Source organism: Maniola hyperantus, chromosome 11, assembly GCF_902806685.2.
Source record: "Maniola hyperantus chromosome 11, iAphHyp1.2, whole genome shotgun sequence".
Classification (NCBI taxonomy): Eukaryota; Metazoa; Arthropoda; class Insecta; order Lepidoptera; family Nymphalidae; genus Maniola; species Maniola hyperantus.
The window spans coordinates 3,682,152-3,709,952 of NC_048546.1; the positions used below are offsets into that span (position 1 = coordinate 3,682,152).

The window sequence follows — 27,801 nt, forward strand, 5'->3', positions numbered from 1 at the left end:
TATTGTAGTAAAATTTCTAATATTTTCATGTTCAATATTGTGAGTAAAAGAAAAGCTTATGATATTAATTTGCTTTTTCATTATACTAATACTAAGTTAGTACTAAGTTAAGTATCATGCCTGGTTGGTCTTGAAGCTAGTTTATTCAGATGCAGATTGTAAGTCCGAGTTTGAGGTTCGTTATCAAGCAAAAAAAGTTATTGGGTTTGTCTGACAACACTGCCTTAATAGCAGCCCAGATTTAGGAAGTTGGCGGTATTACACTGCCTTGCCCCAAAGAGCACGTAAGCCGTTAATCCTGCGCCTGATCTCTCTCCAGTTGTGTCGTTTGACAAGTCTCCTTTGATAAGCTATCGTGGCAGTTTAATCTGGGGAACATAAGTTGTTTTGTTGTGAGAAATGGTATGTTGTGGTGGCGCGCTCTTGGAAAGGCCTGTGTCCAGCAGTGGACGCATACAGGTTGATAGGGTGGAATGAAAAAAAAGAAATGATATATCTTACCTATTCTGGTTATCAGCGAGCGCGCAAGCCGCGGTGAGTACTACCCACAGAGCCGAATGCATCCTGCCCTCCGACGCTCCCATGCACCTGAAATTGATCAGAACCTTAATGAGTACCTACATATGAAAAAATCTTTTAAAAATCTACGTAAAGTAGGCTTCAGTCGTAGCTAGTAACCTTACCGATAAAGTCTTTGCGATTTATTTGCACAGTGCTGCAAATAAATCGCAAAAAGTCCTTAAAATGTGCTTTCAAGTGTTACGCGCTAACAGTGCGTTCTTATGAAGTCCTAGAACTTTAATAGGTTTAACTACTGAACAATACAACAACATAAAACTGGTTAAGTGTGAGTCAGGCCTCGCTCTTATAGGGTTCTCTTTTAGAACGCGCTCCTATCCTCCTTTCCCAACTATTAAATCAAAAGATTCGAATTAGATGTGCGTCGTTTACGTCATGAATAATAGTCATGTTCCTTCGGGTTTTTGTGCGCATGTGCGCGATTCGTGCATGTGTAGTGCACGCGCTAATTAATTTTTTTTAATTATTTTATATTTACCACAAAAATAGAGTATCTTTTGTTTATTTGCGCGCATGTGCAAATCGTGTACATCATCATCATCATCATCATCAACCGATAGACGTCCACTGCTGGACGTAGGTCTCTTGTACGGACTTCCACACGCCAAGGTCTTGCACCGCCTGAATCCAGCGGCTCCCTGCGACTCTTCTGATGTCGTCCGTCCACCTAGTGGGGGGGTCTTCCAACTCTGCGTCTTCCGGTGCGAGGTCGCTATTCCAGCACCTTGGGACCCCAACGTCTATCGGTTTTATGACCTACGTGCCCTACCCATTTACCACTTCAGCTTCGCAACCGGTTGAGCTAGGTATGTCAGTTACTCCTACGGATCTCCTCATTTTTGATTTGATCACGTAGAGAAACTACAAGCATAACTCTATCCATCGTCCGCTGCTGAGTTACACTGAGCTTTCTTATGAGGCCCATAGTTAGCGACCAATCATGTACATGCGCGCAAAAAAAAGAACATGACTATTTACATATATATATATGCGCATACGACGCATTTTAAATAATGGGCAGCCTAAAGTTGCCTAAACAGTTAATCAAACTTTTTCTTACTATGTATATTTTCTTACATAAAAGCTTGCGCAGTCTATAAGTTATGACCGCATAATGAACAGCGCAATATCAGCAGCGATAGGCAAAACGAACTGTAAAATTAAAAAACCTGCTACTCAAGTAAAGCGACGGTCATTGTCGCGTAAACTTGAACTACGAGTTACGGCGTGAACAACTAACAATAAAGATGACTGCAGACTAAGGTTTATCAAGATAACTTTATCCATCAAAAACTTTAATTAATCTAATTGGAGTAGGAGAACTAGAGTAACCGACATAGCTCAACGGGTTGCGAAGCTGAAGTGGCAATGGGCAGGGCACAGTTCTTAAAACCGATAGACGTTGGGGTCTCAAGGTGCTGGAATGGCGACCTCGCGCCGAAAGACGCAGTGTTGGAAGATCCCCACTAGGTGGACGGACGACATCAGACGAGTCACAGAAAGCCGCTGGATTCAGGCGGCGCAAGACCGTGGCGTGTGGAAGTCCTTACAAGAGACCTATGTCCAGCACTGGACGTCCATCGGTTGATGATGATGTAGGAAGGTTAGTAATTATTTTTAAGTATTCTGTCATATCTTGGAGTGTATAGCCAGCCTTATTTGAACATTTATTTTTAAGCTCATTATTATCCGTTTCTTTGAATCACTAGCTTTGCAATCAAGTTACAAGTATAAAGTTAAGAAAGTCGCACGTTGACTTGAGATGTTATTCTGATTTTCACATTACGTTTTTCACATTATACTTAGCAATAAAATTTAATTACTCTGTGAAATTGTAAACTTTTTAAAGCTGAAATTTACTGGCACTAGGTACTAGTTGGAAGTTGGGACAGACATCCTTCACACCTTTGAGAACATTATGGAGAACTCGCAAACGTGCAAGCTTCCTCACGAAATCCTTATTCATCGTTCAAGCAAAGTATATTTTAATTGCTTAAAGGCACGTAACTCCGAAAAGCTAAAGATGACTGTGTGCTCGGTATCGAATCCCAGACCCCATTAGGAAGGAACCATTAGGCTATCACCAAGTGGTGCTCGTTAGGAGGTTGGCCTCAATTAATATCTAAATAAAATAAAATCTTCGCACGTTGGTTACTTCTATAACGTGGTGTGTAGACCCATACCAAAAAGGATTTTCCGAAATATCCTCTAGCCGAATCTGGGCGTATCGGCTAGTAGTCTAACTGCCGTACTCAGAGGCGCTAATCGTTACTTAAGATTGAGTTAAAACGAGACAGATTTATGTGAGAAATATAGCTCTGTCTCGTTTTAACTACACTTAAGTAACGATTAAGCGACTCTGAGTACGGCAGTAAAACTAATTAATATATTTAAAAGGAAAAGCTGACTGACTGACTGATCTATCAGCACACAGCTCAAACAGACGGCTGAGCGTTGCCGGTAGGGTGGTATCTAGCCACGGTCAAAAACCTTCCACCATAAAATAGAGATAGAAAATAGAGATAACAATTTTCCATTGCAATATAATAGAGATAGACAAGTTTTATGTTAAACTAGTAAGCACTACAATGTATCCTGCAATGTTATAAGTAGGTAGTAGGTACACTGCGCTAAGTAACAGTACAAATTTTTGAAAAGCTTTCCTTGTGGATGAACATAACTGTGACCTGAACTAGCCTTTGTGTAATGTCTAGTTATTTACAAACGAACTGGGGCATTAAAGCAGTTGAACTGTGTACACACTACTCATAACCGACCTCAAAAAGGTGGTTCTTAGTTTTACTCGCTTTTTTAGGATTTCGTACCTCAAAAGGAAAAACGGAACCCTAATAGGATCACTTTGTTGTCTGTCTGTCTGTCTGTCAAGAAAACCTATAGGGTACTTCCCGTTGACCTAGAATCATGAAATTTGGCAGGTAGGTAGGTCTTATAGCAGACGTAAAGGAAAAAATCCGAAAACCGTGACTTTGTGGTCACATCACCAAAAAAATTAAAATGTGTCATGAACAAATAATTAGTATTTTCAATTGTCAAAGTCAGATAACTATACTAAGTGGGATATCATATGAAAGGGCCTTTACTTGTACATTCACTTCGCATTTACAACGTTTTATCGATGAAAAAGACAGGAAATGCGTTATCGCACGCTTGGGCTGCATCATAATCCATATTAATATTATAAATGCGAAAGTGTGTCTGTCTGTCTGTCTGCTAGCCGTTCACGGCCCATCCGTTCAACCGATTTTGACGAAAATCGGCGGTGCGTTTCAAAATCCGTAAATTTGAATTCAAATGTATGAAAATCCGGTGCGGAAATAATTCCGCAGTGCGAGTGCTTCTATGTAGTTCTATAGTTCACAGATTTTGCAGGGGAAAAAACGTACGGAAATTTACCGCAGTGCGCGCTAGCTCTAAGTCAGGTCTTCAAACTTTATACTACGACGCATGTGAATAGGCCCTTATACTGACCCGCGCAAGCGGTTGTTTTGACAAGTTGTTTGCAAACGATCTGGGACACTTGACACTGGAACGATGTTAAGCTGTAAGCACACTATCGCGATTAGCGACAGATTTAAAAAATAATAAGAATATAAGGCGGAGGCAGCTTTAGCTTATTACAACCAAATGAAGTTCTGACAAAAAATTCAACTAAACAAATAAAGTTTTAAACTAAAATAAAATTAACTAAGTTTTAGAACATCCATAGGTTATATTTTTGTTTTAGATGTTAAACACGTGTACTTCAATCACATCTACTTGAGAAACTCTCCTTAAATAATAAAATAAAAAGCTTTCAATTCAAATCCATCATCCTAATAACGGAGGTCGGGGGTTCGATCCCGGGCACGCACCTCTAACTTTTCGGAGTTATGTGCGTTTTTAAGTAGGTAATTAAAATATCACTTGCTTTAACGGTGAAGGAAAACATCGTGAGGAAACCTGCATGCCTGAGAGTTCTCCATAATGTTCTCAAAGGTGTGTGAAGTCTGCCAATCCGCACTTGGCCAGCGTGGTAGACTATGACCAAAACCCTTCTCACTCTGAGAGGAGACCCCGTGCTCTGTAGTGAGCCGGCGATGGGTTGATCATGATGATGATGATCCTAATAACGTACTTAGGTACATTGTTTTGATATTTATCAGTCTCTCCAAAAAGAAAGCTTTATAGTTACTTACTAAATAATCTGAAAAATATTCCAGTCAACTCTGAAATTAAGTACGAATCAATACGGAGCTGGAACAAATTCTTAAAATTTTCCCAAAAAACAAAATTACAGTCATTTTCACAGTGTTTCACTATCATCATCATTATTCTTATTAACCGATAGACGTCCACTGCTGGACATAGGGCTCTTGTAGTGACTTCCACGCGCCAGTCTTACGCCGCTCACAGTGTGTACAACGCTTTAAACAGGTCAGTCAACTCGCGACACGCGACGCGCGACATGATGCGGTAACCGGGCAAGTGATATATAAACCAGTCTATAATCACGACTTGTATCGGTGTATTACCATTACTTAGTAAGAGTAAAAGCGTTAACATACTGACCGATTCGACACAGATATTTGACGACTTGTACCTACAGAGGTGTGCAGTGTGCACTTTGCACTAACTTTTATTTAAGGGCTTATTCCAACTTCCTAAATAAGACGTTCTAAATGGTATAGTTACCGTCAAACTAGCCAACTTGGCCACTCAATGATACTTTGCCCAAAACGCAATTTATAAGCAAATTCGATATGTAATTTTTTTTTGATAAATTAACGTTTAAACCAAAATTTGTTCGATTTCGATGGCGGGCAAAGTAATCCGGACTTTTAGCCAACATTGTCCACATCGATTTTTATAAATTGCTTTTTGGGAAAAGTATCATTGAGTGGCAAAGTTGGCTAGTTTGACGGTAACTATACCATTTAGGACGTCTTATTTAAGAAAGTGCAATAAGCTCTTTAAGGAACTTTGTGACGCTACTATTTCGCTCCGTAGTCTAGGGCCACTGTAAGGAGTGAAGTGGAGTTTTTTCAATAACTACCTAGGTACCGGATACTCTAACCGCGGAAAAAACTCGCGTAAAAATTATCACCACTATACCTTACAAATACAACAACTGACAATCAAAAAGTGTAATTTATTACCTATTTCGAATTTTTTTTTTTGATTATTTAAATTTTCAGACAAATAAACCGTTTCGTTCACCAGCTCCTTATTTCTCGTCACACAACTTAGCGTCAAAATCTTTGAAATTAGCGTGCAAAGTAAGCAAAAGACAGTCATTGGCCCATCAGGCCACGCTCCGACGGGCACCGGCAGGCGGCAGTCGACGACGACGACCGTTAGGATGATGGCCGTGAGAGGTTACACCATGGGAATCAAGTATCTTTGTAATCTGTAATAACCGCCTGCGATAGTTATGTAACGGAGTGGTGTATGCTAATGTTATAATTGATTCTTGAAAGACAAACAATTTTTTTTGCTGCAAATTCCACAAAAGGCTTAACCGCGTCTTATGCAACAGGTCGAGATGACAATCGGGGAGGGAACGCCCTGCACACCCGCACAGCCCCCGCGCTAACACGTTGCGGGTGAGTGCGAGTGACGTGCGGGTGTACGAGGCGTCCCCTCGTCTCATACCCCTATATCATCACCATCATCATCATCAACCGATAGACGTCCACTGCTGGACATAGGTCTCTTGTAGGGATTTCCACAAGCCACGGTCTTGCGCCGCCTGAATCTAGCGGCTCCCTGCGACTCGTCTGATGTCGTCCGTCCACCTAGCGGGGGGTCTGCCAACAATGCGTCTTCCGGTGCGAGGTCGCCATTCCAGCACCTTGGGACCCCAACGTCTATCGGTTTTAAGAACTATGTGCCCTGCCCATTGCCACTTCAGCGTCGCAACCCGTTGAGCTATGTCGGTTACTCTAACTCTCCTACGGATCTCCTTATTTCTGATTTGATTACGTAGAGAAACTCCAAGCATAATTATGCACCCCTACATAATTGATATTAATTTAATTCATTTTGTTCATTGACTATTAATAATTTTAAAAATTCTCACTCAAAAAATATTTGCACACTATTAATTTAGTAGAATTCTCTAAAGGTAGGTCTCTGATTATATTGTAAAATTCCATCTTTCTTGTACCAACATTCTTGCAAATAAAATATTATGATCCCTGAAAGGCCGGCAACGCATTGGTGGTTCCTCTGGTACTGCAAATGTTCATAGGCGGCGGTAATCACTTAACCTCAGGTGACCCGCCTGCTCGTTTGCTCGCCATTTTTATTAAAAAAAATATGATTATGACTATGCTATCTCGACCTGTCGCGTACTCTACCTATAATCTAAATATCTTTAAGGCAAGAGTGAATAGGTATGTTCTAGGCAAGCGCTCTCCAACTTAGACTTGCATTTGCCGTCCAGCGGAAAGTCTATCTTGCAATGAAAAAAACCTATTTAATTTAGATATTTCAGAATATAAAATAGAAAATAGGTATATTCCTAAGTGTGACGATGCTTTAAGTTGTACTTTACATTTCTCATTACTTATATACAATACAGTCATACATTACAATAAATACATACCTACTTCATTTGCATTTCTTCATCTTCATGTTGCAAGGTATAGTATAGGGATGATTTTCGTAAAGTCCGTTCTAAGCGAAGAAATAAAATGGACAAAAATCAAGCTTTGGTGTGAGAGGAAAACCTTGTAATATATCTGATGAAACAGCGAAATATGACCTTAATAAAATATATGATGCTCTCAGAGTAATTACAAACTTTATGGACCATTTCAGACCATTTCAGCTTTAATAAGATACCCTCACTTAACACTCCTCAACTTCACGTGTCACAATGAGGAAGTGATAATATTTTCTGGTGTATCTTGAAACTCGTTTGTTTCTTGTAATAATTTACACCCTATCAAATATTTCAGTAACTGAGTCTCATCTCTGAAAACCCAAAAATTATTATACTTAATAATACCACGGCGTAAAACTAACCGAATTTAATTATTTAATTAAAAATGGTAAGAGCACCAAATTTCGATTGAGAGAAGAAAAAAAATTTGCCTAGTGGCTACCTTCGTTAAAATCGTACCCACTTAAGAATATTTTTTTTCAAAGTTCCAATAATAATTAACTAAATTCAATTATTTATTACAAACCCGTCGTTTATAATATAAATGAAGTCCATAAATTCTGCATAGCGCTACCCTAAATTAGATTGTTTAAACAAAGTTAATTATTCCCCAACAAAAGTTATCGAAAGTTTATGGTACCGAACGGACAATGGACATTATAGATTAATTAAATTTGATTAATTGTTTAATAGACCATAGTACGCCACGCTGGCCAAGTGCGGATTGGCAGACACACACCTTTAAGAATATTATAGAGAACTCTCAGGCATGCAGGTTTTCCTTACGATATTTTCCTTCACCGAGCAACTCCGAAAAGTTATGTGTGTGTCAATCCCTAACCTCCCAAATAGGAAGCGGATGGAAGCTAAGGTCGGTTTCAGACTAGCGTATTTTTTTGCGCGTATACGGTCGTTTCAGCATACGCGCTTACACGCGCGTTACATTACGCGCTTCAAAAAACCGGACTCGCGTATACGGGCATATTTCGGCGTGTTCGCTCGAACCGCTGGTGTAGCGGGGAGGTGTCTCTCGCGCATAGAGCAGAAACAAAGAGGAGTTGGCCTAAGCAACTGTGCACTGTGATTTTCAACTAGGTCCTGACGTCATCACTGTGGGCGGGGCCTTAGTTAGTATGCTGTCTGCGTTCGTCAGGTTCACATATATTGAGACTCGTATTATCGGTGTGTTTTCGCGTTTTTAAGAACAAAAGGATGAAGTGTTGTGTTTTATCGTGTCAAAGTTATTCAGACAGACGTTCTGATGCTACGAATGGTATCACATTTCATTTGTAAGTAATTTTATACGTAATTTCTACACTTATTGACATCTAGTGTGAGATAGCTGAACTATGTAGTGACATCAATATATCGATGTTAGGTCGCTAAGCGAGTAGTTTTGCTACTAACCCGCAGATGGAAAATTGAGAAGTGGGCGGCGTTCCACAACCCCTCACCCCGCAAAATGTCACTCGATATTTCATAGGGAAATCTTAATACAACATCTCCTCTTTGATTCTGCTCTATGCTCTCGCGGCTCGCGCTTATACGAGCTTAGAAGCACGTCAACGCTCGTACGAGTTGAGCGTGTGCCAAAAGGCGCGCCTATACGCGCCTACATGCGCTTCCAAAAACGAGCTCATACGCGGATAAAACGCTAGTCTGAAACCGCCCTTAGACATACTTCTTGCCAATGTGTATTGGATAAAAAAAACACAGGCACGTTTCGGTATTTCGGGCCCCCTATCAGGCCAGGGGCTATGGGCTCGAGCTCGTACCCCACTGCAATTTATAGTGAACACAGAACTGCTTGGAGCTAAATTGAAATCCTTTTGACGTCAACTACTGTTGACATCAAAAGGAGGCAGGCATTCTAAATGTGATATGAGGTCAGAGAGTTGTCATACTCGGAGGAACAAATCATAGTCCGAGTAGCGGGCAAAAAAAGGCCCAAACAAAAAATTAATTATAATTTGCATATTTGCGTTGTTTAATATCTTATAATTTTGCGTATTTTAATACACAAAATTTTGCACACCCGTACAACCCGGTGCGGGATAGCGTGGGTGATGTGCGAGTATGCGGGGCGTCACCCCGCCTCATATCCCGATTGCCATCTCGACCTGTCGCGTACTTTCGCTGCTGTTTCGCAATTCACACATCACTCACAATTTATTGGGTATTTGACTATATCAAAAGTAAATTATTTCTCAGTAATTATTAAATAGAGGATCTTCCAAAATAAGTAAAATCCACGTCCTTTGTTAGTTTTAAGTGTAATAACCATTTTAAATTATCGATTAAACTAAAAAAGTACGTCATTAGGATGTGACGTCACATTCCAGTACCTATTTCATAGAATCTCGCATACTAAGCGCGCGTTTTGACGTTTGATAAAAAGTTACTGATTTGACTAGTTGTCAAATACCGGATTCACGTCGAAACCTCGCGGGATTTCGCTGTGGAAGTGTGCCAAAGGCGCCAATCTCAGTCATACCGCGATACAAAAACCGGCCAAGTGCGAGTTAGGCTCGCGCTAAGAGGGTTCCGTACTACAGTCGTATTTTTTCGACATTTTGCACGATAATTCAAAAACTATGATGCATAAAAATAAATAAAAATCTGTTTTAGAATGCACAGATGAAGCCCTTTCATATGATACCCCACTTGATATAGTTATCTTACTTCCAAAGTTCAAAACACTAATTATTAGTTCATAACCACAATTTAATTTTTTTGTGTGATCCAACCACAAATTCACGGTTTTCAGATTTTTCCCCTAATGTCTGCTATAGGTCCTACCTACCTGCCAAATTTCATGATTCTAGGTCAACGGGAAGTACCTACCCTGTAGGTTTCTTGACAGACCGACAGACATACAGACAGACAACAAAGTGATCCTATAAGGGTTCCGTTTTTCCTTTTGAGCTACGGATCCCTAAAAATTGATGCTTTTCCGCAAACAATACCTACCGAGTTCGTCGAACTTTGTTGTCACGAAGGCCCATACCGTTAACTCAGCGTTTACTTTCTGCGAGACTAGTCGTCGGACAACGGAATTTTGGTGTTTTCTTGTCTCTTGACTCCGTAATGGGGATGATGCTTAGGTCAAAAATAAATTGTTTCTTTGTAATCTAAATATATAAAAGGAAAAGGTGACTGACTGACTGACTGACTGATCTATCAACGCACAGGTCAAACAACTGGACGGATCCGGCTGAAATTTGGCATGCAGAATGCAGATACCTACCTATTATGACGTAGGCATCCGCTAAGAAAGGATTTTTGAAAATTCAACCCCTAAGGGGGTGAAATAGGGGTTTGAAATTTGTGTAGTCCACGCGGACGAAATCGCGAGCATAAGCTAGTGTAAATATATAAAAGGAAAAGGTGACTGACTGGCTGAATGATCTATCAACGCACAGCTCAAACTACTGGACATTTTGGGCTAAAATTTGGCATGCAGGTAGCTATTATGACGTAGGCATTTGCTAAGAAAGGATTTTTGAAAATTCAACCCCTAAGGGGGTTAAATAGGGGTCTGAAATTTGTGTAGTCCACGCGGACGATGTCGCAAGCATAAGCTAGTTATTAAGTAGAGGTCTTCCAAAATTCGAAAAATCCACATTCACTGCTAGTTTTAAGTTAGCCAACCATTTAAAATTGTCGATTTAATTAAAAAAGTATGTCAAATTACGTCAAACGTTTACCTATGACGTCTCATCTATGTATTTCATACAAGCTCCCTAACCGTGCGAGCGTTCTGATCTGACATTTGATAAAAACTCGCTGATTTGACTAGTAGTCGTTATCCCTATTTCGATGTTTTCTTGTCTCTTGACTCCGTAATCGTGGAATTGCAATTTGAGACTAACGAAATTATAACTGAGTCCGCTCTCAGAAAACACAAGTAGAACCTTTTGTAAATTGGATTTAAGGGCCGAACAAAATGTTTCAGAAAACTCAGTTATAGCGAAATATGTACGTAAACGTAATAATAATATTTTATAAGTAGTACCGTAAGTACTATAATGTACTTAGTATGAATTTATGTTTTTGAAATAATTTTTCGAGATAAGAGCAGATACCTAAGCCATGAAAAGCTAACATACAGACATAAAGACACACTATCGCATTTATAATACCTATTATGTGAGTTTTCTGAATACAAGCTACATCTCTGTACAGTACGCGGCCGCAAGTGATGAACATCGGCCTTTAGAATGACATTTCATCTTTGTAGAGCTTTGTCTCTGTCGCTCATACCCATATGACGCTTTGTCGGTGTCAACGACCGAGTCAGTGCTCTACAAATCTGCTGTCACCTTCTAAAGATCGATGTTCATCACTTTTGGCCGCGTACTCAGTGGCGTGCAGGTCATAGAGGTATAAATGCACGGCTTACCCCAGTTGTAATAGCTCAATGCATATTTTTCATTATGACCTGCCAGTAAATAGGTTCCTAGCTAACTAATGCTTACCCTGGCTTCAAACACTGTGCACGCCACTGCGTACTGTACTAAATATTTTCAAAATGTGAAAAGTAACAAACAGAAAGACAAACAGACAGCCACACTTTTGGCTTTATAATATAAATATGGATATGGAAATATGGGTTAGCGTTTTCCCGCGACTTCAATAATAATAATTGATTCCACGCGCATTTCAATTTTTTTACTATGTCCGTCTTCAGGATTACAGGCCACGAGTATCTCACACCTTCGATACCTACAACCGGCCGGAAATATCTGAGAACCTGGCTTAATGATGTCATGCAACGTGCTTGCGATGGCAGCGGTACTGGCACTGGTACTGGCAACGGTACTGGTAGAACGTAGTGTTTATATACTCTTTGGATACTATAGGCGAAAATTGGCGAGCTGCGAGGAAGCGCATTCTAGCGAGGTGCTCAGATACTTCCGACGGGTTGTACTTAGTTCCTTGTATAATTAGCAGTTGTGTGTATGTAGTAGTCACTGCAGACATGTGCTGTATCTTTGCAAGCCTTAATTAAGCTTTACAGAACGCAAAGTTTTGCTACTTTTCGTACGTTCAGTGTTTCTCTTTGCTACATTTTAAGTTCCTCCAAAATAGCACCACTTGACACATTCAGCACTCCCAATATTTGCTAAGTCATCTCAGCTGAATGCTGATATGAATGGGCACTACGGATAGCTTTCTAACCTCAATAGAGATAAATAAGTACCTATATCAGAATTATCATAATACAGAAAACTATAAACGACGGAAATCAAATCTTTGGTTATAAAAATTTAAGTGTCTGTCTGTAATATTGAAATAACTACCTCTTATCAAGCTTATATGGTTATTTTAACTGTACCATAACCGTAATATATTTAAAATTGTTATCCGTCTGTCTGTCTGTTTGTTTGAACGGGATAATCTTCGGAACGGCTGAACCTATTTTGACAGGATTTTCACAGACAAGTAGAGGATTAACTAGGGAGTAACATAGGCTACTTTAAAACCGACTTTCAAAAAAGGAGTTGTTTTTCTACCTATACACCAAAATCTCCGATATTACAGAACCCATTTGCGTAGTTTATTTTCAATCGATAGAGAATAACTTTGCAACATTGTTTCTTAAAAAAAACTGGATTCCTACTCACCTAAACTGATGGAATTTAGAAACCTTCGGTCATAAATTGATATTGGAGGTACCTACCAAGGTGAAGACTATATATATGAACTCGAGGACATCTCTGATGCTGTAAGGAATCGCATTCTTAAATCGTGGTGATGCCACCGGATTTTTAAAGAATCATGCGTTTAATGTTTTTACGAAATTTGGGACTGAGATATCTCGCATCTCGGGGACTAGGCTGCTTTTTGTCCTGGTAATATCCCACGAGATTTTTAAAAACCTAAATCCACGCGGGCGAAGCCGCAGGCATCAGCTAGTTTATAATATTACTATGGATTTTCCAATGTGAAGAAAGTAGATTATCTGACAGTTTCGTCTATCTCTACAACAATGGGCCGAGATGACCGGGATTCTTGGGAAACTGTGACAGTACTAATTGAATTCATTACGACTGGCTGTATTGTTGTCCGGACTCTCGAATGTTGTTTGTTTTGGAAAATATTAACGGATAGTCGGTCTTTTGCGTTACTGTTATAATGCATTCAAATTCCATGGGAATATATTAAAAAGGTCAAGTTTTTTTTAATTAGTTTTTATTACAAAGTTTCGTAAGTAAAGTCCCGCAAATTGCGATTGCGCTGGAATCATGTCTCATTAACATCGAAATGACGTTATTTTGACGTCAGCCAAAATAAAATATAGCATCAGCTCGAAACTTCAGTCTAGTGCTGACGTCACTAAAATGGCGGCCCCGCGCATTAGCAATTTGCTGGACTTATGGGGTACTATATATTTTACCCGCGACTTCATCCGTGTGATATAATTTAAATAGCCTATAGCACTCGAGGATAATGTGTCCATTTATCAATGCATAAATTTTCAGACTGGGATCATTAGATCCGGAGATAACCGCCTACATATCCAAATTAACTTTTTACTTTTGATAATATTACCTATAGAAGTGTAAATGTTGGAAAAAAGGTTTTTCTTATCTTGGCAGAGAATTGCGTTTTAGTTTAAAGTTTAGTTTTTTTTTTCAAAAGCTTCTTAGAGATAATGTTGACCACATTACCACTTCATTAGATTACTTTATGGGTCTACAGATGGTATGAGAAAATGTGAGAGCAAATTTCAGTTTTGTAGCAAGCTTGCATTCCAAATCTATTTAATCGAAGGTTGCCTGGTGGAAATTGCTCTGAGCAATAAGGCCGCCTTTGCATACAATAATTGTTTTTAGTTTCTTTGTTTTGTATTGGTTATTTCATTTTTTGTGTGCAATAAAAAATTTCTATCTATATATTTATCTATTTACTGAGAATCTAAATACTCTCTCTTTCCTACTTTAAATACTTAAATACTTGTCTCTTTAGCCTTATCCGTGTTTACTTTGTAGCCATAGCAAATAATCTGGAAAATAAATCAAGTGAATAGATAAATGATGATAAAATTCAACCCTTCGAGACTTGTGTTCGAGAAAGTGCTTCTGGGACTTGCGTTTCAACTTGAGTATTAAATGGAACGATACGGAGAAAAGTAGAACGAATGGATGCTGATAACTTAGCTATCGTCCTAATAAATATTTGATGATAAGACGCCTCGTGTTCAAGGCAAAACTTTGAAAATAATTTTAAAAGAATACACCGATATTAATATTTTGAATGCGTGTCAGTTTATTTGTATATTTAGGGTTCCGTACACGAAGGGTGCCCAGTATATGCTCCTACTAGGTCCATCTGTCTGTCAGCGGTCTGTATCTCGTGAACCGTAATAGGTAGAGAGCTGAAATTTTTACAGAATAATATGTATTTCTATTGTCCCTATAACATTGATTATTATCTCGATATATCTACTCTCACGCTCAATGATTATTATTATTATTATAACAACAAATAAAAAAATTCAAAATGGCTGCCATAAAAATTAAAAAAATGACTATTGAACTTGAGATTGCTACCTACGCTACGTCCTTGGGCAATTTGTTCTGAACGTGCGCAACTCTATTATCTTGGTATCGTAATAGGTATCCTGTAAAATTAAAGAGTTCCATGGGGATTAAAAAAAACTAAACCCGCATGGATCAGCTCAATGTAGATTGTAGATCCATATTACTTATGTAACCTGTTTTATAGCCTCAGCAAAAATACACCAGTAAACTTTACGCGTTCACACCAGCTTTATACTTACGGATTCTCCCATAAATCCGACAAACAGGTATTTTGTATGGGAACGATTGAACACATAAAGAAAATACGGGGAAAGCGGCGCCTGTATTTTGATGATTTAACGCCAGTATGGGGCGGAAAAATATTTCACAATAGTTTCGAATTATGGTTCTATGTACATCCATACGAATTTTATAAATGCGAAAGCGTGTCTGTCAGACTGTCTATCTGAATATTTGTTGGTCCGTCTGTCCATCTATCCGTCTGTTTGTCTGTCTGTCTTTCTCATACTCTATACAACTCTATACAAATACGGACGACATCAGACGAGTCGCAGGGAGCCGCTGAATTCAGGCAGCGCAAGGCCGTGGCGTGTGGAAGTCTCTACAAGAGACCTATGTCCAGCAGTCTACGTCTATCGGTTGATGATGATGATACAAATACTTACGACTATTTTATAAAAACGCGTACTGATTCACAGACGATAAGATCTTTAGCTTTTGATATATTTATCCGTAATTCTGTGAAGCAAACTAAATGAAAGCGTGCAAACGTGATATTATTGCTATGAACAGTAAATTCTCTGCCAAGTCACCTATGGCGAAAGGATTTCTATAAGATTTCTATAAGCAGAGAGCTATCTAGCATAATAGCCATTTCAAAATAATAAGCTTAAATTATTATCATCATCCAATTAGCAGTTCGCAAATTCATCGATTCATCGGCCTAATAGACAAAGAGCAGATAACAAAAGCCATTTTGTAATCGCAATTAAACCGACAGATAACCAATCAAAATCTGTCAGGCTATTCATTTGTACCTTTCTATTTATTTATCGACTCGTCTAGTGAACAATAATCACTATAATTGTATAAATAGTACACAATAGTAGACGATAATTAGTCACTATAATCACAATACAATAGCTGATAAACGATAATAATCTTTGCGGCAAAGACGCGCTAAAGCGCTTATGTTATGGTTGTATGAACTATTTCTACTCGGTGTATGTCTATGTATGTTTTCTTTTTATAGTAAGCGACAGGTCGAGATAGCAAGCAGGGTGGGGACGTCCCGCACACCCATTCAGCCGGGTGACATGCGGGTTTGCGGAGCGTGTCCCCGCCTCATACCCCGATTGTCATCTCGACCTGTCGCGTACTAGATATGAGTCCTATTGAGTAGACTGTGACCATAAAGCTATAATACTCACTGTGAGAAGTATGGAGAACCATGGACCAAGAATGGATTTTCGAAAAAGATTAAGAATCAATTTTTTTGGAAAGTTTTATAATGGAACTACCATTATAAAACTTTTTTAATGTGCATTAGGATTCATAAATAATTATTATCGAATAAAACCTGTCAAGTGCGAGTTGGACTAGCACACAGCAGCTCGCCGACAGACAGACAAACGGACAGCGGAGGCTTAGTAATAAAGTCCCGTTGGGGCACTTCGAGTACGGAACCCTAATAAACGCTTTGAAAGAAAAGAGGCGGTTCCTATTTAAAAGCGTATTTTTGGCGTTATTTACTTTATGAATCTACTTAAATAATTCGTTTCGTAAAATATTGTAAGTCATCTCTCAGCGCTGAAGCAACTTTAATCCTTACTTACCTCTGAAGATAAAATAAGCTGAGAATTTCTTAATTGAGAAAGTTTGATTCGTATTATACAAGACAATCAAAGCGGCCCAAAAAAATATATAAGCTATTATAAAGGGGCTTATCTTTAATTAAATCGTATTTTATAGTAATTTTGCTCTGGAGAATTTAACATTTTCCCATTATTTTCCCGATTACAATAATATACAATACCTACTAAGAAATTTGTTTGATCTCCAGAACAAACTTCGCACTTCTGAACACTTCGTAAATACGAAGCGAATGGCTTCCTCGTTTCCAATACGCTCTGCTAGAATATGGAATGCCATACCAGCTTCTGTTTTCCCCATTATTGGGACCTTCAAAAGAAGAGTGAATAGGCACCTTCTAGGCAAGCGCGCTCTAGGCTGCATTATCACCTACTTTGGTGTGATAGCAGTCAAGCGCATGCCTATTCAAAAATGTTCAGAACATACTTATAAATCATACGTTTATTTAAGTGTAAAAACGTTATAGAACAGCAATCTTCTGTAATAACTGATTTGTGCTTGTGCACTCTTGTTCTTATTTACTTTTTAGTTAACCGAGGGAGAGGGCTGGCTATCCTTAACACAGATCTAAAAATCTAGCTAGGATAGCCAGTTCTTGATCTTGTACCATTTTTAATATTGTATATGCTTATGTCAACAAGAACGCAAATTTGTTCAAGATCAAATCCATGTATGTGTGTAACTAGATGATCGAAAAATAAACGTTTTTTTTATACTTATCAAAGACGGAATAGACGGCCGATGGGGCAGACGTGTTCTGGAGTAAGACGACGTACTGGTTAGCATAGTACAGGATAATCTCGACATTAAGAAAGTGGCGAGAAGCAAGTGGATGAGGATGGCGGAGGACCGTGTTTGATTGACCGTGTTCGCGCTCTCAAAAAGGCCTATGTTTAGCACTGTACGCATGCAGACTGGTACAGGTAGGTACTATTTTTTTTAAAGAATATTAGCCATGTTAATTGACTAATATTCCCCTTTCCCCACCAACTAAGCGAAAAGCTTGTGCTAGGATGGGTACGACAATAGTGCAACGGGTGGGGTTTGAACCAGCGACCTTTTGGAATTCAATTTATATATATGTATATATAACCTTATTAGTAGAAGGTACCTATAAAACAACGTGGCAATCTGCTTTTGTCTGACTATTTTCTTATAACATCTTTTATAGTTTTAAAGTTTAGGCTTTATCACTATTGTGATATTTAAACTTTTATTGGAGTGCTTTTTCTGTTGGTAGAAGCAAAACCTGTTTTAATTATACAGTTTTACGACCCTCCTGACAGCCAAAAACAACAAACTTTTCGTCTGGCTCGTGTAACGATATGACAAGCTCAAACTTTTCGTCTTGCTCGTGTTAGGATGCGATGTTATAACTTTAAAATCCTGCCACTGGTAAAAGGGTAAAACCTACAAATTAAAATAAAAAGGTTGGAACAGGTTGAAATCATAATGGGGTACCAGACAGATAACCTCCCCGTGTGCCTGAATGTTGCAGGTCCCTTCGTCCGGGAAGGGCAGCGCTTGGGCCGGTGTACCCTGGTGACATAGTTAACAATTTCTCTTCATGGGATATTGTTGGGCATGGCTAATTCACCTGGCAGGGAGGGGGTGTTGTCCGCGCGTCCCTCTAAGAGTAACTAGCAGCGAGCGCAGTAGACGCACCCGCGGGGCATAGCCCCAGAAGCGGAGGGTGTGGCTGTGTCGAGTGGTTGGTGATGAGTGTTTCATCACCCGTTCAAGTTCAATCACTGCCTGCCCCACCGCGCGGTTTCTCGTCTGTCCAGGTTGGTGACGGGCGAGTAAAATGTTGAGGATGGGGAACGTGGAGAGGGAATTGCCTTCCCCGCGAGCCCTGAGCCCTCGGGAGGACCTGTTGATGATGGACACGGAGAGGGGCGGAGTAACGAAGCGTTGTTGGTCCCTTGTGCTCCGTCGTAAGCGATGGGGTGGAAACGAAACTCACGAGAAAAAATGGAACCTTAATAATATTATACGTGTGGTACATAGAAGTTTGAATGCTGAGGCACTATCCAGTGTACCTTATCAAGTTACTCAGTGGTCATCAAGATGGTGTAGTTTATTGTTATATAGGGTGTAACCAGAACGCTAGCAAAAACTTAGCGTTAATGGGGCCGATTCTCTAGTACACAATCTCTAAACTAAATTAACAGGTCTAAATCTAGTGCTTTCCTTTTCCGCAAGCAACATTATGAAAGGGATAGCAATAGATTTAGACGTGATATTTTAGTTTAGTTTAGAAATTGTGTACAAAGGAATTAGCCACATTGTTATACTTCCTAACCACAATTCAATTCCAATAACCATTTGCCTCATTTTGAAGTTTTAGTGATTATATAGTATTTTTCAAACTCGCAATATATAGCGTGCAAAACTTGGGTCTAGTACTAGTAGTAAGTACTATTATATACACTTACAAATTTTAATCACGCAATAAATCTAGTCTTATTCACTATTCCACGTGCAAGCACGGCGGAATACTAACTGGTGTAAGGTTGTACTGGCTTCAACAGTTTAAATACAAGTACCTACTCGTACCTAACTAGTTCATCACAGAGGGCCATGGCTGCCCCGACCTGATTTCACTTCCCTCGCCTTAATTTAAGAGGAACAGCGAGAGCACTCAGTTGGTTTGTTCATCTTATTTCATGTATACATATTTTTTATCTGTAATTTGTTTTCCTGGAGTTTCGTTATTTGAGTTTGGTTAACGAAGTGTAAAAGTCATACAAATTTGATGTCGTATAAATGTTGGTATACGACGGCTATGAAAGAAATTCTCCACAGAGAAAGAAAGAAAGAAAGAAAAACGTTTATTTTTTAAAGCTGTGCCACACATTACCAGTTAGACCTAGTTAGGTTATAGGTTGGGTTAGAGGGATCATGTTCTCACTAGCTGACCCTGAGAAACAAGCTTGCTTAGAGGATTTTACAACTGAAAATACCGTGGGTGCCCAACAAGTCACATCCAATCATGTAAGTTTGACTCGTTGGAAATCTGTCGTCTTTTTCCATCGATCGAGTCACACCCACACTAAACTGTGACTCGTTGGGATTTAAATTAGATAAAAAGATTGCAACTATAGTAACAGTGTAACTCGATGGGGAAAAAACTCGATGAGTTTCCACTTGATTCATACTGTGACACAATTGGGTGAAAAGGTACCTACTTAGACTAATTTGTTACTGGTATTATAACTACGAGAACTTTTATCTACGCTACTTTTTTAATAAAAATATCTGCTATAATCATTAATTTCCTAAAATTCTTACAGGTTTATTTAGTTAATTTATAAGGTACATACCAAACTAAATATTCCTACCTAAATTCTTCTGACGTTTTGTTTAATTTTATCTTTTATGAAGATATTAGATAGATAGACACGATGCGATATACTCGAAATTTCATTCTTGACCTACAAAATAAAACTTTATGGTCAAAGCTCGCGGAGTCGAATGGACCATTAAAGCGCTTTCAAGCAATGTGTGTAAATGTAATTGCCTCCAAACTGCTAGAAAGTTCGCCTTTCCCGTGTATTGGATTAGTCTGATCGAGTTATACAGGGTGTAACCAGAATACTAGCAAAAACGAAAATAGGTTATAATACTGATGATTACTGATAAGATACCACAAAAAACCGGCTAAGTGCGAGTCAGACTCGTGCACCGCTGGTTCCGTAATACAGACATATGTTTTTGACATTTTGCATGATATACAAAAACTATTATGCTCAAAAATAAATAAAAATCTGTTTTAGAATTTACTGGTAAGGCCCTTTCATATGATACCCCACTTGGTTATTGTAATCTTACTTTGAAAGGTGAAAATACTAATTATTTTGTTCATGAACATATTTTTTTATTTTTTTTGTGATATGGTCCTAAAATAACATTATAAACTTCTTAATATTGTGCGGACAAAATTACATTATCATTGTACGGAACCCTGGCCACGCCAGTTTGTAACTCGCACTTGTTCGGTTTTTTTTTTCAAAGCGACCCGACTCCCGTTCTTCCTCGGCCTCAGGCGCTTTAATCAAGTCCTTTAAAACATTCATTTAAGTACGCGACAGTGGCGACAGGTCGAGTTGGCTATGGGGATATGAGGCGGGCGGACACCCTGTACACCCGAACTTCACCTGTGCTCGCCCGTATATAATTAGCGCGGGGGCTGTGCAGGTGTGCGGGGCGGCCTACCCCGATTGCCATCTCGACCTGTCGCGTACTTTACTAACCTATAACGTTATGTAAACAACCCACGTAGAGTAAATGTACGCTACTTCTTTTATTACATTCATACGAGCACCATAAATCAATTTACATACACACAAAAACACATTAGAAAGGTCCTAATCAAATAAGCGAAATGCCAACCCTGTTTTTCTTTAGGTTACATTACCATTATCATAATATTAGTAAAAAACATGTGTAACCTATGCACGCGAGCATAAGTTACATATATTATGTAACTTATGCTCGCGACTTCGTCCGCGTGGACTACGCGAATTTCAAACCCCTGTTTTACCCTGTTAGGGGTTGAATTTTTAAAAAATCCTTTCTTAGCGGACGTCTACGTCATAATAGCTATGCACACAAAATTTCACCACGATCCGTCCAGTAGTTTGAGCTGTGCGTTGATAGATCAGTCAGTCAGTCAGTCAATTAGACAGTCACCTTTTCCTTTTGTATATTTAGATTTTATATTATTACAACCTGACGCCCGCGACTTCGTCCGCGTGGATTTAGCATATTAAGAATCCCGTAGGAACTCTTTGGTTTTCCGGGATAAAAAGTAGCCTATATGCCACTCTCCAGATCTTTGACTATACCCAAGCAATAAATCACAGCAATCCGTTGCTCCGTCGCGACGAGATTGAACGACAAACCAACAAACTAACAAACCAATAAACCAACAAACAAACACACTTTTGCATTTAAGTGATTTTAAATCTCATTAGGTACCTACTCTTTATTTGCGAATTTTTTAAGGCTCAATGGCCTGTGTATAACAGCAATTTTAAAAATAAACAAAAAGTTATAGTACAGTGTAGTAAACAGATCAATATTTTGAAAAAAAATCAGGGAATCTACCTCCTAAAAACGGAAAGCTTGAGTCGAAAAAAAAAATTGGATGCAAGCGATCCCACCTGGTATTAAGTAATGATGCAGATGGAAGTTAGCTAACCTGGAATGCTTGGACTTGCCTTTTGCGGCTCTTGCGGCTCTTAAGCAGCTTTTGCGCTTTCAGCGGGTTTTGAGACTGTATACTCTCGATCATAGCTCAACAGATTGCGAAGCTGAAGAAGTGGCAATGGGTTGGGCACATAGTTCTTTAATCTGGTAAACATTGGGGTCCCAAGGTGCTGGAATGGCGACCTCGCACCGGAAAGCGCAGCGTTGGAAGACCCCCCACTAGGTGGAGAGAGGACATCAAACGAGTCGCAGGAAGCCGCTGGATTCAGGCGACGCAAGACCATGGCGTGTGGCAGTCACTACGAGAGACCTACTATACCGTATAATAAAGAAGTGGACGTCTATCGGTTGAAAATGATGATAGTGATAATCTCGAAAGTTGCCGACGAATGTCATCTATAGTCATTACCAGCATCCTATTTCTTATAGGTAGGTACTCTATTTGAATAATAAAAGGGTTTTCTTTAGATCTTTTCATGTCAATGAAAGAAAAAGTATTAGGCAAATGGAAAAGTGAAATTGAAAGAAATCTGTTCGTTTAATGGATTTCTGAAGGGTTATCCAATTTCTTTGAGCCTTTCTCTTTATTTTCTTAGATTGAAAATGTGACATCAATCATACGACTACAAACCATAAAATAATAAAAATAGTAGGAATCTAGATATTTCACCTAAAAAACCAAGAAAGTCCGTTTTGGAGTGCAGCTATATACCTACCTATATAGTTATGAGTTTAGTAAAGGTAAATTATATTTTAGATTATAATTATTTATTCTACCATATAGATGGCCGTGCAGTGTGAAAACGCCCTAAGCTAACCACAGCCTGGTATTCAATCTATCTAAACTCCTCTAAGCTATAATAGATAAACGTTTAAATAGCCAGGTCTCGCTCGCTCACCGTTGAAAAGTCTGGAAACAACATTTGGATATAGGGCTGCCACACAACGAATAATAAATAAATACATATATAAAATAATCTATGTCATCAAACAAAACAACGATGTTGTTTAGAACGCTTTGTGAAATGTTTGTAACATAAAACATTGGACCATTCCACATTAAAACAAAAACCTTTTTTCATACCTACGCGCTACGAGACGAATATGACGCATAATTGCGAGCTCGATTGAAGGTAATTTTTTTTTTAAATATTAAGTACGTGCCTTGGTAACCAAAAATACATAATCCATACAATAAAATTAAAATACAAATTAAATGCGTAAGTGTTTGTAATAATGTATATCTTTTTACCTTTTCACGGTCCATTCGTTTAACTGTTATTGACGAAATTTGGGACAGAGGTAGTTCGCATTCTTTAGCCGTCCCCCGTCTCCGGCCGCAATAGCCGAAGAGATGCGGGGTTAAAACTATATCATCGACAACCCTATTTTGATATTGCACTGCACAAAACGGCTTATGGGATCAAAGAAGATTTTGATTAAAGCGAAATTCTCTAAAGCGATCAGATAATATTATCTTTTGCCGCACAAAGGTGTTTTGCAACTTACTACAATTTCAATTTCAATTTTCATTTATTGCATTTCCATAAACTACATCATATTATGTACAAAGTATTATGGATACCCAGTTTGGGTGTCGCAATTTGGTCCTTAGACCTTAGTAGGGAGACCCATATTATTATTTATTTTTATGTTCGTCGTTAAGGAAATCATTTTCGAACTGAAACAGTGTTATTTGGAAGAGTCGTTATAGGATCATTTAACCATAACATTGTTATGATGATAAAAATGTTAAGCAACGTAAATTTAAAACAATAGCCACAATACAACCTCTTTTTTTAAATATTCTCTACTCAAAACAAACCATACGTAGTAGTACTTCCAACTTCTTTGAAACAAACAAACGGAACACTAATGGAATGAGCTTAGTATCCGTCCGTCCGTCTGTCACAAACGTTAGTCTGTTAGTAGCTGAAAAGAACACAAACTTTATACCGCTAGATATGTATTCATACAAAATTATATTATTATTTTACGGAGTTACTATTACAACTAGGACATTACTTTTCGGAGTTATAGATGACTAGCTGATGCCCGCGACTTCGTGAGCGTGGAATTAGGTTTTAAAAACCCCGTGGGAACTCTTTGATTTTACGGGATAAAAAGTAGCCTATGTCCTTCCCCGGGATGCAAGCATTTCTGTACTAAACGGATGGGTTGTGAAAGGCTAGCAGACAGACAGACACACTTATAATATTAGTATGGAAGTATGGATTATAAGGATTATAACATTATAAGCACTGTGGTTAGATCCTAAATAACAATAAGTATTTCACACGCGAAAAAGAAGTTATATACCAAAAGTAAAAGTCCGAGCTGTTTCACAAAAAGTTATGGTTCTTGAAAAAGAAACTTTTAAAGAATATTAGCCATGTTTATCATGACTAATATTCCCCTTTCCCCTCCAACTAAGCGTAAAGCTTGTGCTAGGAGTAGGTACGACAATAGTGCAACGGACGGGGTTAGAACCGGCGACTTTTCCGTTCGTTTAAGCGTTGAGCTATTGCGGCTCTAAATTGTATTTAAATAAAGTATTACATGGGAACACTGTTGGCAGTGTTTGACCACTTATAGAGGCGCATGTTTGACTTCTTTGCATGGCCATGAGAAGGTAACTGTGCGTGCTATTTGCATCTTTAGCAGGTACATGTAACTTTTATGAAGTAACGGTACACTAAGTTATTACTTATTAACTCTGTAATGTAACTTAACTATGTGACTAAGTTTAAAACTTGTCCTAATATTAATTTATACTAATACTAGCTTATGCTCGCGACTTCGTCCGCGTGGACTACACAAATTTCAAACACCTATTTCACCCCCTTAGGGGTTAAATTTTCAAAAATCCTTTCTTAGCGGAGGCCTACGTCATAATAGCTATCTGCATGCCAAATTTCAGCCCGATCCGTCCAGCAGTTTGAGCTGTGCGTTGATAGATCAGTCAGTCAGTCAGTCAGTCAGTCACCTTTTCCTTTTATATATTTAGATTATAAATGCGAAAATGTGTTTGTTTGTTTGTCCTTCCTTCATGCCCTAACTAAGCAACAAATCGAGACGAACAAAAAAGAGTAACATAGGCTACTTTGTATCCCTTAAATCAAAGAGCTCCCACGGGATTTTCAATAACCTAAATCCACGCGGACGAAGTCGCGGGCATCAGCTAGTTATATCTAAATTCAAATGCGTGCTTGTCTATTTGTCTGTAACATTTTCGCGGTCTACTCGCTCAATTGATTTTGACTAAAGCACAGAAATAGCTTGCCATCCGGATACAGGCATAGACTACTTTTATCCTGACAAAATATCTTAGCCCCACCACGGGAAAACCATTTCCACGTGAACTAAGTCGCGGAAAAATACGAGCGGGTGTAAAAGAGGTAGATACATTAGATATACTTAATATTATGAGTAGCAACATTCAAAAATACTTTTATAGAAGATTGAATAAGAATAATAAGAATAGGGATGTTGCCCAAGTCAAAAATAAATTATTTCTGAGTGATTATTATTAAGTAAATGGAGGATGTTCCAAAACACGTAAAATCCACGTCTTAGTTTTAAGTGGAATAACCAATTAAAATTATCGAAGGCACGTCAAATGATTGTGACGTCAATTTCTAGTATTTCATAGAACTTAGAAGCTCGCATACTAAGCACGTGTTTTCACGTTTGACTGATTTGACTAGTTGACACATACCTAACTATTGTTATACACTATAAGTACGCGACAGGTCGAGATGGCAATCAGGGTATGAGGCGGGGGAACGCCCGCACACTCGCACAGCGCCCGTGCTCGCCCGCACTGGGCTAGCGCAGGGGGTATGCGGGGCGTTCCCACCCTGATTGCCATCTCGACCTGTCGCGTAATATATCTACATCCATGCTTTACACATACAAATGAAAACGTACCGGTACAAACTGAAATATTGTCTGACTAATATTCAAGATTATGCAGCATACCTTGTTATTTACATTTACGATAGTGTTCGTCAGAATGCTCGAGACAATGACTAATTCCTAGACTGTATAATATAGTTAGATTTGTGCAAGCTTGTGAGCTTATACTGTCGTGATAACATAATATAATATGTCATGATTAATACAATGCAAATATGAAGTAGATTAAACTTACTGCAAAGATATTATTAAGCTCCAGATAGAAAACATCGTGAAGAAACCTGCATGCCTGAGAGTTCTCTATAATGTTCTCAAAGGTGTGTGAAGTGTACCAATCCGCACATGACCAGCGTGGTAGAATATGACCAAACTCTTCTCACTCTGAGAGGAGACCCGTGCTCTGTAGTGAGCTGGCGATAGGTTGATCATGATCATAATGATGCCTACGGATTTACAATACTTTTCACCTAATGCATTTTATACCGTCTACTATTAACAAATTAATAACAATTTATTAATTTGTTAATTCGTGGCCTCTGTGGTGTAATCCAAAATTTACAGACTGTAATTTTGTACTCCAGTACCATTTGAAATGGTAATCAAATATTAAGTGGGCTCAGTTCGGTGCTTTCTTCATACAAACGTAGGAGGGTAATTACTACATTATTTGATATTGTATGCTCAAAACTAAGTATTATATCGATTAATTTCGTCATTATCTAGGTTTATTGATATATTAAAAAAATATGTTTTAAAGTTACGAGCCTCAAAAGATTCCTATTTTAACACAAAATTTATGACAACTTTGGGCGTTAATAAATAAGATTAGGGGTATGAAAATTGTAAAGGAATTTGACATTAGACATAGTTTATTTATTCATTAGTTGAAATAACTATACTTTGTAAACATAAAGCTAGTAGTTTTTTCTCAATAATACTTTTCCTAAATCCTTGATTTCGGTGAAAATCATCGTGCCTCTCATACAATGTCAAGTGAAAAGCAAACAGGTTCGGTCGATCGTACTGCGTCACCTTAATGCTAGAATTACGAGGAGGCTTGTCTAATATTCCGATGGCGTTAGATTTCCCGGTGAGCGCAGTGTTTCAGTTTATAGAATTATTGTTTGACTTTGTTCCTTTCCAACCGAGTACATTACAACTCTTTCATCATCATGATCAACCCATCACCGGCTCACTACAGAGCGCGGGTCTCCTCTCAGAGTGAGAAAGGTTTTGGCCATAGTCTACCACGCTGGCCATGTGCAGATTGGTAGACTTCACACACCTTTGAGGACATTATGGAGAACTCTCATGGAATGCAGGTTTCCTCACGATGTTTTCCTTCACCGTTAAAGCAAGTGATATTTAATTAATTAAAACACACATAATTCCGAAAAGTTAGAGGTGCGTGCCCGGGATCGAACCCCGACCTCCGATTAGAAGGCGGACGTCCTAACCACTAGGATATCACTACTTATAGGCTATCACTGCTTACAACTCTTTACAAAAGGTTAATGGTTCGATGCCAGATGGAGATAAATTAAATCGCTGTCTTCTAAAATACCTCAGAGCATCAATAGCTCAATGGTTAAAGGAGTGGAATGAAATCCGAAAGGACGGCGGTTCAAACCCCACCCGTTGCACTATTGTCGTACCTTCTCCACACCTTTGAGAACATTGGTGTTTGAAATCCAAGGTTAAGGTAAGGTAAGGTTTGGAATTTTATAATTTCTAAATTTCTGGTCTGGTCTGGTGAGAGGGTTCGGCCGTGGCTAGTTACCACCCTACCGGCAAAACCATGCTCCCAAGCAATTTAGCGTTCCGGTACGTTGCCATGAAACCAAAGGGGTGTATGGATTTAAGGATTTAATAAAAACTGCCATACCCCTTCCAGGTAAGCTGGTATCTTTTTGATTGCATCATAATTCATGGCTTACCAGCAGGTGAGATTGCAGTCAAGGGCTAACTTGTATCTGAATTAAAAAACCCCCAGTAGGTAGGTAA

General features: G+C 38.8%; 1 protein-coding gene across 1 annotated transcript in view; it reads right to left on the reverse strand.

Moving 5' to 3' along the window:
• Positions 1-27,801, reverse strand: part of LOC117986662 (mucin-4) — a 65,142-nt gene that overhangs the window by 4,925 nt on the left and 32,416 nt on the right. Inside the window, exon 2 of the mRNA XM_034973536.2 lies at positions 502-588. Within this exon, the coding sequence (XP_034829427.2) occupies positions 502-584 (83 nt within the window). The 5' untranslated portion in view covers positions 585-588. The remainder of the gene's footprint in view (positions 1-501; positions 589-27,801) is intronic.